This window comes from Zingiber officinale, chromosome 5B (assembly GCF_018446385.1).
Source record: "Zingiber officinale cultivar Zhangliang chromosome 5B, Zo_v1.1, whole genome shotgun sequence".
Taxonomy (NCBI): Eukaryota; Viridiplantae; Streptophyta; class Magnoliopsida; order Zingiberales; family Zingiberaceae; genus Zingiber; species Zingiber officinale.
Genome location: NC_055995.1, coordinates 46,530,119 through 46,543,735, shown reverse-complemented (window position 1 = coordinate 46,543,735; position 13,617 = coordinate 46,530,119). Strand labels below are relative to the sequence as shown.

General features: G+C 41.9%; 1 protein-coding gene across 1 annotated transcript; it reads right to left on the bottom strand.

Moving 5' to 3' along the window:
* Window positions 1-7,218: 7,218 nt before the first annotated feature.
* On the bottom strand, window positions 7,219-13,074 carry LOC121986625 (inactive beta-amylase 9-like). Its single transcript, XM_042540580.1, has 5 exons — window positions 13,048-13,074; window positions 9,854-9,961; window positions 9,267-9,443; window positions 8,180-8,659; window positions 7,219-8,112 (listed from the first exon to the last, which is right to left on the bottom strand). Exons 1-5 carry the CDS (start codon window positions 13,072-13,074, stop codon window positions 7,219-7,221), a joined length of 1,686 nt encoding a protein of 561 aa, XP_042396514.1.
* Between the last annotated feature and the right edge of the window lie 543 nt (window positions 13,075-13,617).

Genomic DNA, 13,617 nt, shown 5'->3' with positions numbered 1-13,617 from the left:
TGGACCCAAATCTTCCCGATTTCTCTTAAATCTTTCCGATCTTTTCTCTTCTCCTTTCACGCTGAAGCCCTAGCCGACACTTTCCTACACCTCAACTCTTCTCTTCTCTTTGCACGCCGAAGCCCTAGCCAAAAGATACTTCAATGGCACCAAGGTAACTCCATACTTCTCTAGAACCACTCACCTTGGCATTTCAGTTTCATTTCTCACCGTATCTGTGCATCTTGTTTTAGTTTTCGGTTGTTGGTGGCTCCGGTGCTCACTTATTTGCCCCATTGTATCACATTATTAAACCTTAGGGAGAAACAAGTGGGTGAAGGAATCTCTAAGTCGCCTGAGAAGTCTAAGTCTAAGGCTCCCTCCCGACCTCAACCATCTGTCTCCGGGAGATTCCCAAACCACCATTTTGAACAAGCCTTTAAACAACGGACCTTCAAATTGCTCCCTTGTAGGTCTGTGGATCGAAAATTCATGGACGAATTTTGTCCATCTGTATCAGAAATCATTGCCTATTACAAACTTGATTCACTTGTCTATTTAGAGCGAGATATTAACTATGACTTAGTATCTGAGTTTTATAACAATCTTCATCAAACTAATGATGTAAGTTATAAAACAAAAGTTGCTAAGCAGACTCTTGATTTCAGTTTCTCTGTCTTCTTTGATTATCTTGCTTGCCGTAGGTGTTCAGGAAATCTCTTTTCCATATATCCTGACTTACCAGACCCCTTACCTTCTCCCTTCGATATCTCATCTGACTCCATTTATGAGTATTTCTTTGGACATCCTAGACCAGGTGGACTAGATGAGTTAGATGTTGATTTTCCTACTTTTGCAGCCTTGAGATTATCTGCCCCAGATTACATTCTTTTTAAGATTGTCACGAATTGCCTTCTACCAATCACATCTAAACCCTTGTCTGAGATCCGACCATATCATTGCCTGATGCTTTATGGATTGCGTCGGCGTCTCGACTTTGACATCATGTCTAGCATCTATTCTTCGATCATCTCCTATAGTGAGCCAAACAGCTTCACTGTTTATATGTCTTATGGGCATATAATTACAGATTGGCTCGAGACCCTTCAGATTGATGTCTCCAAGGGTAGAATAGTCAAGATGGTCAGGCAGGACTGCAGACTTGGGAAACGGGCATTTTCCAAGTCTGGCATCATAGGACAGAATGGGGAGGTTCGGTGGAAGGATGGGAGAGCATTAGGTGAGCTACCACGAGCACCTCCACGACAGGTTGCGGCTGCTCCTGTTGCTGCTCCTCCTGCTGCTGCTGCTGACGATGGAGAGGCAGATCCTGATCTACGCTGGCAGATCGCCGAGCTGGAGAGTCGCATTGATCAGCACGATGAGCTGCTGGTTGCTGAGCTCCACGGGCTGCGCGTTCGGATTAATCAGCGCTACGATGATTTACGCAGTCAGCAGTTGGCGACACATCAGGCGATTATGGGATGGATGGCCAGATACCCACCTCCGCAGTATTTCCTGGGCTATCCATCCTCGAGCAGCGGCATGCCACCTCAGGGACCCACTCCTCCAGCTGATGATGCTGATGCTCCTCATGATGAGGAGGCTGATTGATACACATTGTTCTATGCTGTCATTTTGATTATCTATGTTTTGGATGTTGTTTGTTGGATACTTATGTCTGACCTGGATACTTGCTGATTTTATATATTTATGCTGCTCATTTTCTTATTTTTCTTTATGTTTCACTTCCTATTGGCTATTAATATGTTGTTCATATGTCATTTCTTGTATGTCTCTTATTTCTTTATTACTGTCTTATAATACACTTAGAGGGCATTCTAGGTGGATTAAGAAAAAGACAGTATGGGTTAAGGGGGAGTCCTTTAACGTTTTCTTACCTAATTCGCACCTTTTCGATGTTTGACAAAGGGGGAGAAGATAACTAAGTTTAGAGATAAATGAAAGTTTGGCTTTAGGGGGAGGATCTTGATTCCCCTAAGATAACTAAGTTTAGAGATAAATAAAAGTTTGGCTTTAGGGGGAGGATCTTGATTCCCCTATCCTTACATGGTGTTGTATCTGTCTTAGGGGGAGGATCTTGATTCCCCTAAATCTTGATTCCCCTAAAATTAGGGAAATATGAACATTTCTGATCTAAACTTAAATCGTGTTGTCAAACAACAAAAAGGGGGAGATTGTTAATACAGTCTGACCTGGCTGTTGTTTTTATGTTGACACTGATTTAAGTTTGTATCAGATATTAATTAAACTCAGACTGATTAATGATCAAGGTTGATCATGTGGAGAGGAAAAGTCCAAGTACGAATACTTGGCACGCGAAGTCGGAGAGGGCTCGGTAGCTCGTTCTCCGGACTAGGTCAGAGAGGGCTCGGTAACTCGTTCTCTGGACCAGACGAAGTCAGAGAGGGCTCGGCAGCTCGTTCTCCGGACTAGGTCAGAGAGGGCTCGGTAGCTCGTTCTCTAGACCGGACGAAGTCGGAGAGGGCTCGGCAGCTCGTTCTCCGGACTAGGTCAGAGAGGGCTCGGTAGCTCGTTCTCTGGACCAGACGAAGTCGGAGAGGGCTCGACAGCTCGTTCTCCAGACTAGGTCAGAGAGGGCTCGGTAGCTCGTTCTCTGACCCGGACGTGGAAGTCGGAGAGGGCTCGGTAGCTTGTTCTCCAGACTAGGTCAGAGAGGGCTCGGTAGCTCGTTCTCTGGACCAGGAAGATGTTAGGGTTTAGGGCTGGGAAGCTCTAAAACCAACAGAAGCATTGGATCAGTCTGTTGACCGATCCAGTGATACTTTGGCTGTCTGGATCGGTCTGTCGACCGATCCAGTGATACCTTAGTTATCTGATCGGTCTCGTGACCGATCAGTAACCACACAGTAGCTTTCTGTGGGTTATCTGATCGGTCTAGTGACCGATCAGTAACCAAACAGTAGTTCACTGTAAGTTATCTGATCGGTTTGTAGACCGATCAGAAGGAAGCGATGGATTCAGAGGACTATAGGGGATCGGTCTGTGGACCGATCCACCTATAGGCTGATCGGTCCACAGACCGATCAGAAGCCTCCCAGACCGATCAGGATATGTCCTGATCGGCCCAGAGGGCTATGGATCGGTCTGTTGACCGATCCACAACGATGTCGTTTGTCTTCTGATATTTCTCTGCGATTTCTGATTCATCTGATCTAACCATCTGCTGTAAGCTTTTTGAGTTACAGATTGCAGGTGTCGTGCCAATGCTTGAATTCAAATTAAGCTCCATCAGAAGAATAAGACCAAGTGCTCTTTCTGCTGTGTTTCGCTGCAAATTGTGCAATTGGAGCGTCAACCTTCACTGGCTGCGATCAGTTGGCAACAGCTTGACTCCTGCTTATTGGTTCGAGCTCAGAGACACCAGTGAAGACCATGGATGATATTGGTGTGAGTTCAGAGAACCAGATGAGGAGGAAGAGTGATTGGCGACGCCTGAGTTGGTCGCAGTGATTCGATACAGGTGACAGTGATTCGGCTCTAGCTGAAGACAGTAAGAAAGCAGAGGGATAAGAAGAAGGAAGAGGAGAGGTTTTGAAGAAGGATTTTGAAAAACTCTCTGTCGATCAAGCAAGAGCGCTGTGTGTTTGAGCTCTTGGCTGAGGAACTTCTTCTGTCTTTGCGCTTTGCTTTCATCGTGGCTGTAAGTTTATTGTTCATTCCTTTTAGCCACTAAACTCTGTAAGTCTTGTGCTTCATTTCAAATATTTTCTGAGACTTTGTGGAGAGGTTACTCCACCGAGAAGGAGAAATACTTAGCCGGAATCTGTCCGGGGTGTGATCTACCGAAAGATCAAGGGATCGTCCACCTTACGGACACGCCGAGGAGTAGGGGCAAGTTATCCCCGAACCTCGTACATCCTTGTTGTGTTAGTGGTGGGTTGTTTCTTTTCCTTGCATCAGTTTTCTTTTTGCTTATTTCCGCTGTGCTAACAAACTTTTGTGAGGGGTTTAATTGAGTTTTTAGTGGAGGCTATTCACACCCCCCTCTCTAGCCATCCGAAGGTCCTAACAGGAGTGACATCGATATTCTTGATAGAGTGAGACCACTAAGTGCATGGCCATGCCCAAATGAGTCAATATGAGATATTGAGCTCATTTGATCGAGTGAGTCTACTTAGATTTCAATATTTAGATTGATTAGAGGATGACATGGTCTATGCTTCATATTGATCAATTTAGATATCTAGGATAGAAGGACACTTGTCATATTTTGTGAGGTGTCACAATTAGTGGTCACAAGGTGATGTTGGATCTCAACATTCTTGTAACTTGGGTAGTAATGATGTGTTGCTAGATACCGCTCATTACTTATGCTTCTAAATGGGTTTAGAAGCATTGCCAACGTTACAAGAACCTATAGGGTCACACACAAAGGAAAATTAGATGGAGATTAGGTTCATATGATGAACTAAGAGGATTAGATTCATGTGATGAATCAAATTGGATTAAGAGTAATCCTAATTGAACTAATTGAGTTGGACTCAATTTGATTCATGTGTTCAATGAGTCTAATTTAGATTATGACTCATTGAATCAATTTAATTAAATGAATTAGATCCATTATATTAAATTGGCTTGAATCAAATGGTTGGATTTGATCAACCATGAGAGTTATAATGTCAAGTTTGACTTGACTTGAGAGAAAGAGGAAAAGTCAAGTTTGACTTGACTATATGCCACCTCATTTGTGAGTTGGCATTAAGTGGCCTAATGATGATATGCCACATCATCATATTTAGCACATGTGTGTGTCACCTCATGGAGGTTACAAATCTCATCTTTAATGGCCACATTAAATGAGAATGGAGGTTACAACTCCAATTTGTGGCCGGCCACTTATGGTGAGGAATGGAGTTGATTTTTCATTCAAGGCATTCATTCCTCCTTCTTCCTCTCTTCTTGCTCTCCCTCTTCTCCTCCTTGGCCGAACCATCTAAGGTGCTAGCACACCTTTGTTTGGTCTTCTCCACCTAGTTTGTTCGTGTGGATACTTCTAAAGGATCGTACACTTGACGATCTCGAGATCCGGCGAACCGTTGGATGAGCGGGATTGCGAAGGGCATCGCATCGAGGGTAAATTCCTTCTCCTTGTAGATCTAGTTTAGAACTAGCATAAGAAACTCGTACTCGTAATGTTTTTCGAAAATTTTACTTCGCACGGATCCGGTGGCATGGGAATCGAGGTTTCCGTAACGCGAAAAAGCGGTTTTTGCGGCCCGAAATTCCCAACACCCAGACCTAATTCTGGACGCCCGGACCTAGTTTAGGCTCCAAGACTTGGTCCAAGCGCCCGGACCCATAGGATAGCCCTGGGCACCTTATTTCAGTGGCTTCGTGGAGCAGGTTTAACCCGGTCTAGGCGCCCGGAACTAGTCCAGGTGCTCTCAGACTGAAAATGCTATTGACACGCCAGGTGTTGCGATCTGTTGCGTTAGGGATAAAAGTTTATTTCCCACCAGGCACCTGGAACCCTTCCAGGTGCCCTGACCAGGGCTATAAATATAACCTTGATCCCAAAAGGTGACAACAACACTTGTAATTGATTATTCTTTAGTCTTGTCTTGTAATTGAGTGCGTTAATTATTGCAAGAGGCTTATCCGCCGTAAGGAGATTGTTTAGTGAGCTTTTCATCTTCCTTGGATTAACAACCTCCTCGGTTGTAACCAAGTAAATTCTCTGAGCCTCTTCTTTCTTTAATTAGTTTTCTTTTGTACAAGTGCTTATATTTATATAGCTATAAAGTTGAGAAGGGTTTTTTTTATTTTGCAGACTATTCACCCTCCTTTAGCCGGTGGGCAAGGGACCAACACCTAGCACAGGCACTCCAAGGCTTAAATCAAAACGAGAGCAGCACGAAAAGTGATGGAAAAAGATGAAGAGTAAAACCATAGTAGATCCGTGCATACGCATATACTTTGCCAATGAAGAGAATTCCCCCCTTTTATATTGTATCTCATAACCTCTACAATAATAAGGCTCAGGGAATGTCTGATGTTAGATTATATCGGGGTGATGGATGATGTACGATGAATTTTCAATGGGTAGAGAAAGGTTCCGTAGCATGCATGTTATAAATTATCAAAATATTCTCTAACGAATAGCCATTATTCTTTAACAGGTGGTTGTGGTTTCCTAATAGTGTTGTCTCCTGGCGATAGTCCAACGGACACTGGGGTCAACTGGGTGTAGGTTGGGAGCCACATCCCTAAGAAGCAAGAAGCTGAGTCATGGAGATTCAACAGGCATTGGCGTCGACCTAGAGTACACTGGGAGCCGCATCCATGAGAAGTGAGGGGCTGAGCCCTAGAGGTCCGACCGGCGCGAGGGTCGACCAGGAGTAGACTAGGAGTCAGTCATGTCCATGAGATGTGAGGAGTTTAGCCCTGCGACCAACAATAGGGTCGATCGGGAGTAGACTAGGAGTCATGCCCATAAGAAGTGAGGGGGTGAGTCCCGAGGGTCCGACCGGTATTGAGGTCGTCCGGGAGTAGACTGGGAGTCATGTCCATGAGAAGTGAGGGGTTGAGCCTTGGGGGTCCAACCGACACTGGGCCGATCGGGAGTAGACTGGGAGCCGTGTCCATGAGAAGTGAGGGGCTGAGCCCTTGGGGTCTAACTGATGCAAGGGCCGACCAGGAGTAAATTGGGAGTCATGCCCTTGAGAAGTAAAGACTTCGGCCCTAGGTTTCAACCAGTACTAGACTGGGAGTCATATCCATGAGAAATGAGGGGTTGAACCTTAGGGTCCGACCGACACTGAGGCCTAGCCGACTGTGAACCAAGAGCAGTAACCACGAGACACGGAGAGCTAAGTCTCAGAAGATCCGACCGGCTTTAAGGGTCAGTCAACTGTGAACTAAGATCAGCGACCCTGAGGCGAGGCGTGTCCAATCCGGGGGAAGCAGTCCATTCGGACACGCACCTTCTGACCTTGTCTGTCACCTCCTCTTGACTTTGATCCTAACATCACCTTGACTATTGGCCCCACACTATCCCCGGTCTTCCATTGTGCGCCGTACCATCACCAATCCTAACAAGAACTTTAAAAAATCAAAATTAATGTTTGGTGGCTATAAACTGCGAAGCACTATGATCTTAATCATCACTCCACAAAAAGGATAAGGTGATCCTTGAATCCGAACTCTGCCAATGACATAGTAAAATTTTACACCATAATTTATCGAATACAACTCTCATACTCTCTGCATCTCTTGGTCATTCCCAAGCTCTGAAGCAATGATTGAGAATGCTTCTTCGTTGTTTGGTTTATCATCTGAGTCCCATTTTGGTTGCACCATGCTCCTAACGAACTCTGTAAACAAGGGCCAATTCTCTGGACAGAATAACTCTACGCCCATCCTATGGTAAGTTAACGAGTCTAGTCTCATATTGTTGTCGAATAAATTCTTCTTAATCCTATTAAATCCATTACCACCAACTCTGATGAGAGAAGAGTTCTCGCCAACAACTCTCACTCCATGCTTCTTGCATGCCGTTACTATCTGAGAAAACAACGACTCCGGGCTAGACTGGAGTTCTTGATGTTGGTCTCGATCTGAGAGTTCAATACCCGGAATGATCATTTTGCAAGAATGTTTTGCAAAAATGGATGCGATGCTCTCGTAGCCGTCTCTGCCGTGAGTGTTGTAGAGTCCAGCGGTCAATTGAGATGGACGCGATCGGGTGTTGTGCCACCAGTGAACAAAAGGCACCTTGGCACACATGGGTGTAGGCAAATCGCCAAGGGCATTTGATGCGACTGAGAGCAAGCGATCACCATGAGAAAGGAGTATCCCGGAGTACCATGAAAGGAAGAATTGGCCATAGGGAGTCTCCCAGGATCCATTCCTCTCCTTGAAGAAATTGTTGCCTAAGTTAGGCGATGCATTGTACCGGGGCGCGTCATGAGGGCCTCCGAGGCCCCAAAAGGGTTGGCATACATCCTCGGCATGCCGCTTTAGGTCTGCCAGCATGTACTTATCGTAACATTGGAACTCTCCTACACCAATGATTGGTCGGTTGTTGCTCGGTGGCGGGAAAGAAGGGTATCGAAGTTCGCCATTGGGTCCAAGGCCAACAGTTATGTCCTGTTAAATTAAGTGTCATTTTTACCATGCTTCGAAAGAAAGTGATTAAGAAAGCGTGTTCTCTTACCGTAATTGTGGAATCAAAGAAATCGGAGAATGCGTGGCGGAAGTTATGAAAGAACTCCTCATAGACTTCCATCGGAGTCCTACCGCCGAGGACAGGAAGGTCATCAACGGAGAAGGAGAGGCAATCATGGTAGCGGTTGCTCGATAAATCAGTAAAGAAGATGTCTGGGTCACTGTGAGCTGCGCGAGAAACATATTTTGGCAGCGGGAGGTTAGGGTGCTCGTGGCCATGGAGGTTGAGAGAAACGCGGAGGCGGAGTCCGGCGTCTCGGGCCATGGCAGCAATGGCAAGGTAGGAGGACCAACTATTGTCGGTGGCGATGCCCCATGAGATGGGGAGGTCTACCCCATGGACGCCAAGGAGGGAGAGGGCGCAAAGGCCAGCTTCGATTGCCTTGTCGTGATTCACGATGTTCAAATCGGAGACAACGTCCAACGGTAGACCAACGAAGATGGGAGGTCGAGGTCGAGGTGGATTGACCTGAAGCAAAAAGACCGTTAATTAATTTAGGAATAACTAGAATTATTAGAGCGATCGTTTATCCCATGTTATTAAGTATGATCGTCCTTTGCAGGGAGAAGATTAGACAATAAGACATTTTATATTAATTAAAAATTTATCCTAACATTTATTAGAATAAATACTCCTATAAATATCAACTACGCTAGGTGGAAGCATAAGAGTATCCACAATATCGTTCATACTTGTATATTTTTTTATTACTATAGTCGTGTTCAATTCTATTAATATCAACATGATAAATTTTTTTATTACTATAGTCGTGTTCAATTCTTTGAATATATTAATGAGTACAGATTAAAATAAAAATAAAAATAAAAAAAAAACAAGTAATATGTTGTCATTAACGCATTAACACGTACGCTCTAAGAGTTGTTCAGAGAGGGCAAGTAATTAAGGAAACTAGTGTATACGATTAAGAACTAGCTGTTTCTAGAAAAATAAATCCTACGTAAATTTTCGTTTTGTTAGTCAAAAGATTCACGAGAGACACCTTGCTCAATTTTGTTGACTTCATTCTTTTTTCTGCCACAACTGCCTCGTCCTGTACAACTCTAATTCGGCCCACCTTAATTGCTCGCTTTCTTAAACTCCTCGGCAGGGAAAGGCATGCAGCGTTGTTCGTCTCGGTGGCGGGCTTCCGTGCCACTTTATTTTGGGCAATCAAAAAGGGTTCTAGCTTGGCGGTGGCCTGATTCACCTTCAAACCGAGCTCCATCTTCTTCGTTGAGAAAACAGAGCTGGTCTGAGACGACCAACGATGAAGAAACGAGGAACGTTTAAAATTGGGGCACGGCAATATGCTTCAGGCAACGCACTAAAAGACACATCTCAAGCGCTAAAAAAAGAAACCCCCGGTGACAGACTCATTCATAACCACAAATAACTCGGAAACAATTGTCCGTCGGGAGAAATTTTGAATTGGATGAAGTAATTTTGATAGACCAGAATTACTATCTTTATGCTTGTCTTGCCGTTGATTAAGGGCCAGGTGCATTTAGGCAATTAAGTAATTAATTTGATATGCACAGTGCCTCAAAAACAATACAGGTTAAAAAATGAAAAAGTAATTAAAAGATATTGTGTGGGCGAAGAGGAGAGAGCTGTTGCAGCATGTCAGTCGAAGCTCGAGGCCTTCCCGGCTAAGCGGCTTACTGCTCTCCAGCGACCAAAATGGTCGCCGTTTCCCTGTCGATATGGAGAGCTGTTGCAGCATGTTGCCCAGACGTTTCGGCACTTCCCGCACTCCGCCTCGTTAACAATCTGCAAATTTATCTCAACATTTGAGCTTTTTTAACTGATATATTGCATTCATCAAAGCTAGTTATGTGTGAAAAAACTTGTAAAAGGAATTGCGTGAAGTTGATCATGACGGTAGAAGGGAAGAAAAGAAATAATAAAGGAGAAGAAAATTGCCGACGTCCTGTTCGAAAATATGAATGAAAAAAATTGACGGGGCGAAGAAATTTCATTGTGAATGGATTATTAGTCTCGTATAGAATATTTTTTGTATCTGTTCAGGTGCATTTTGACCCACTCAGGTGCACCGAGTTGGGTGCATTGTAGCTATGATGTTGTGAACGTATATGACGCTTGTACCTACACAAGATGTAAATGTAGGATCCGAATTGTATTTAATCAAGGTGACTCGTATGTAACCTTAATCTGTGATCGTCGTCAGATTGATAAGCACAAAATTTATCAAAGTTGATCAATCTATATTTTGCCTCCCAAATTCATTTTGCTGATAAACTGATCAATTTATATTTTGCCTCCCAAATTCATTTTGCTATATGCTAAAGTGCATAAGAGATGCATTAATGTGCTAGATTAAAACTATTGGTAATTAATGGCAAATCTTAATGGTTGGTTGTTGGCATACGACCAAGCAATTAGAAATAATGAATGACCATTAATCAGTCATTCAAAGCAATAAAGGATGTCAACCCTTATACTCCTTTGGCCAAAAAAAAAAGACAGAGAATCACATCAACAAGAGTAAAATGTTCATCCACTTTGTTCCCCATTCTTTTCCTCCACTATGTGAATTTTGTGAATAGACTTTGCCATAGTTTACTTCGATAATTAGTAATTATGAAGTAATATATGATAATTAATTCGGTATTAAATTTGATACAGTAAATACCATTTTAGACTTCATAGGTTAAAAAATATGAATATTACTTATAATTTATTTGATATTTTATTTCGTAATATTTATTTGATGAAGTAATAAGTCATAAATTAAAATTGATATACCTATGTACTGAAGTAATAAGTTTGCTTTAGTTAAATTATTTTTCTCCTTCAACAATAAATTGAACTGATTTATAATTTTTCCACTTGTCTTGATAATTAAAATCAATTAGACCTTTCCCAATCACTTTCCATCCACGTGATCTTCGTGTTCTTTTCCTTTCCTCTTTGCATGGCGCTGCTAGGTTTCTTCCCTCTCCCACCCCCTTCTTCCCTTGCATTATGTCACCAAATGCCTCAAGAGATATGGTGATCTCGTTCCATCTTATCGTCTCTAGGTTTGAGCTTTTCAACTTTCAACCATGGTCCATGTCATCTTCTCTCCTCTCTCCGCCAACAAGCCTTTCTTTCACCCCTCTTACGCTCGCACTTTGCCTCCATTTTCGCCTCTTTCCTCCACTAGAGCCTTCCTTCCTACCTCGTCAAATGGGAAATCTCAAAGGTCTCTCCCTCTCCCTCTTTAATAGTTTCTCCCCATCGGAAACTCACTTCCTTTATGATTTTTCCCTCGATTTCAAGTAGCATTGCAAGATGATCGGGCCCTCATTCATCTGGAGGAGATTCCTGAGGTTTTTTCTCTTCGTTTCTATGGTTTTTATTTTTGTTCCCGTTGTTTAAGCTACTACAAGCTTTGGTGTCATCATTCTCTATGATAATAATTTGTGTTCTTAATTTTTCCTTACATCGAAGATGAAGATTGAACTTTAAATAGGGATGACAAGTAGTTTTAACAAGAATGACAATTTAATCTGTAAACCCTTGGTTTGAACTCAAAAATTGTGTCTTCTTTCAGAATATTTCTACAAACTTCCCGATTTGATTATGTTGACGAACGCATAATTGTCTTAATTGTCTCTTTTTTATGTCTAGGGTATAGTTGTTAGGTTGTGCCATAGGTACGTGGAATTTAGGAGAAAGAGAAACCACCATCAAATTTCTTCTGTAAATTCAACAAGATGCTAAGTTTGTTACTCAATGCAATTATTTTGTTAATAGATACTATCGGTTGGTTCTGATGTCACTGAGGTCGAAGCTGGGAAGGTACATTTTAGTACATTTATTATGCTTATTCAAATCCAATATTTGTTATGCTTAAATTCATAAGAGCACAAAGTAATTGTTTCTGAAGATAAATGTAATATTTTCTATCAATGAGTTTGATTTTATATTGTTGTCAAAGTAAGTTCCTTAGATATATATAATATTGCGGATAAGCTTGGAATTTCATTAATAATTTGCAAAATATTTGATAAAGGACTATGTTTTCATCCATTGTTGCTCACTAAAACATATATCTTACTGTTTTGATTGGACCCTTTCTATTTTTTTTTTCTACTTGATTTCTCTAGTTATTAACATATTCAAAAGGCTATATGCTTCATGTGCCTTATTTTTAATATAGGTTTTTTATTTTGGTGACAACATAGGAATGATAACAGATTATTCGACATTGTAAATATACCTTTGGTACATTTAAAGATATAGATATATTGACCTTAGGCATGTTAACTAATAAAGGCCCTAGTTTAATATTAATTCATGGTTAATATATAATAGAGTGAAGCATGCACGTTTATTTGTTCTTTGATACAAAAATATGTATACATTCAATTTAAATCTAAAATTTTATATTTCCTTTCTTTCTATCCATTTTTGTTATTGGTGTCTCCATCATCATAATGCTCAGATTTTTTTTTCAAAGTAGTTGTGGAATGTTGTACATAAGAAATATGTACCATTACTCAAGCAACAGGGCCTTGGTTTGCATAACTGCAACTGTATTAAGTTTTTTGCTTGGGTCATTGCCCTCATTCAAAGTTTGCTTATAATTGCATCCCGTAAGCAATTAATTTGTCACGTGGTAGGTTGAATGAGATCCGGCTATTTTCTTTTATATCTTTCAGGTTTTCATGTTAGCAAGTGAATTAATTTGTGCTCCACATTCTTAAAGGAATATAGTAAATTTAGTGGTATTCTTCATCGACAATAAATTGTCAGGTGCATATTTGTCCTCTACTTTGACCGTCTTATCTATATTTTCTCATATTACCGATTTATATATACATATATCTCATATTCTTGTGCAGAAATACCTGAATATTCTGGTGGCTCCCAGCCATTGCTGCCATTAAGTGCCAAGGAAAAAAGATGGAAAGTTTAGAAGTTAGAGAAGATAGCAAGTTACTGAATGGAAATTCAGTAGATGCTATTGATTGGTATGACATATTTGATTAGAAATATTTCTTTCAAATGTACATGTACAGAATTTGTGGCTGCGTATATTTGAGATGGGTGATATTTGTATTGTTGGATTTTTCGGGCCGCGAAAACCGCGTTTTCACGTCGCGGAAATCCCTAATCACCCTAGCCAACGGATCTCGTGCGAAGAAAAGATTTAAAACAAAATTACGAGTACGAGTTTCTCCTTAGATCTACTCCTAGATCTACATGAAAAGAGTTATACCTTTGAAGCGAAGCCCTTCCCATTCCCGCTCGTCCAAACGGTGCTGGATCTCAAGAGTATCAAGATAGATACTTCTCTAGAAGTATCCACACGGACAACTTAGGTGGAGAAGACCTAAACAAAGGTGTGCTAGCACCTTGATAGGTCACGGCAAGAAGAGGAGAGGGAGAGGAAGAGAGCTCCAAGAGGAAGAAGAAGG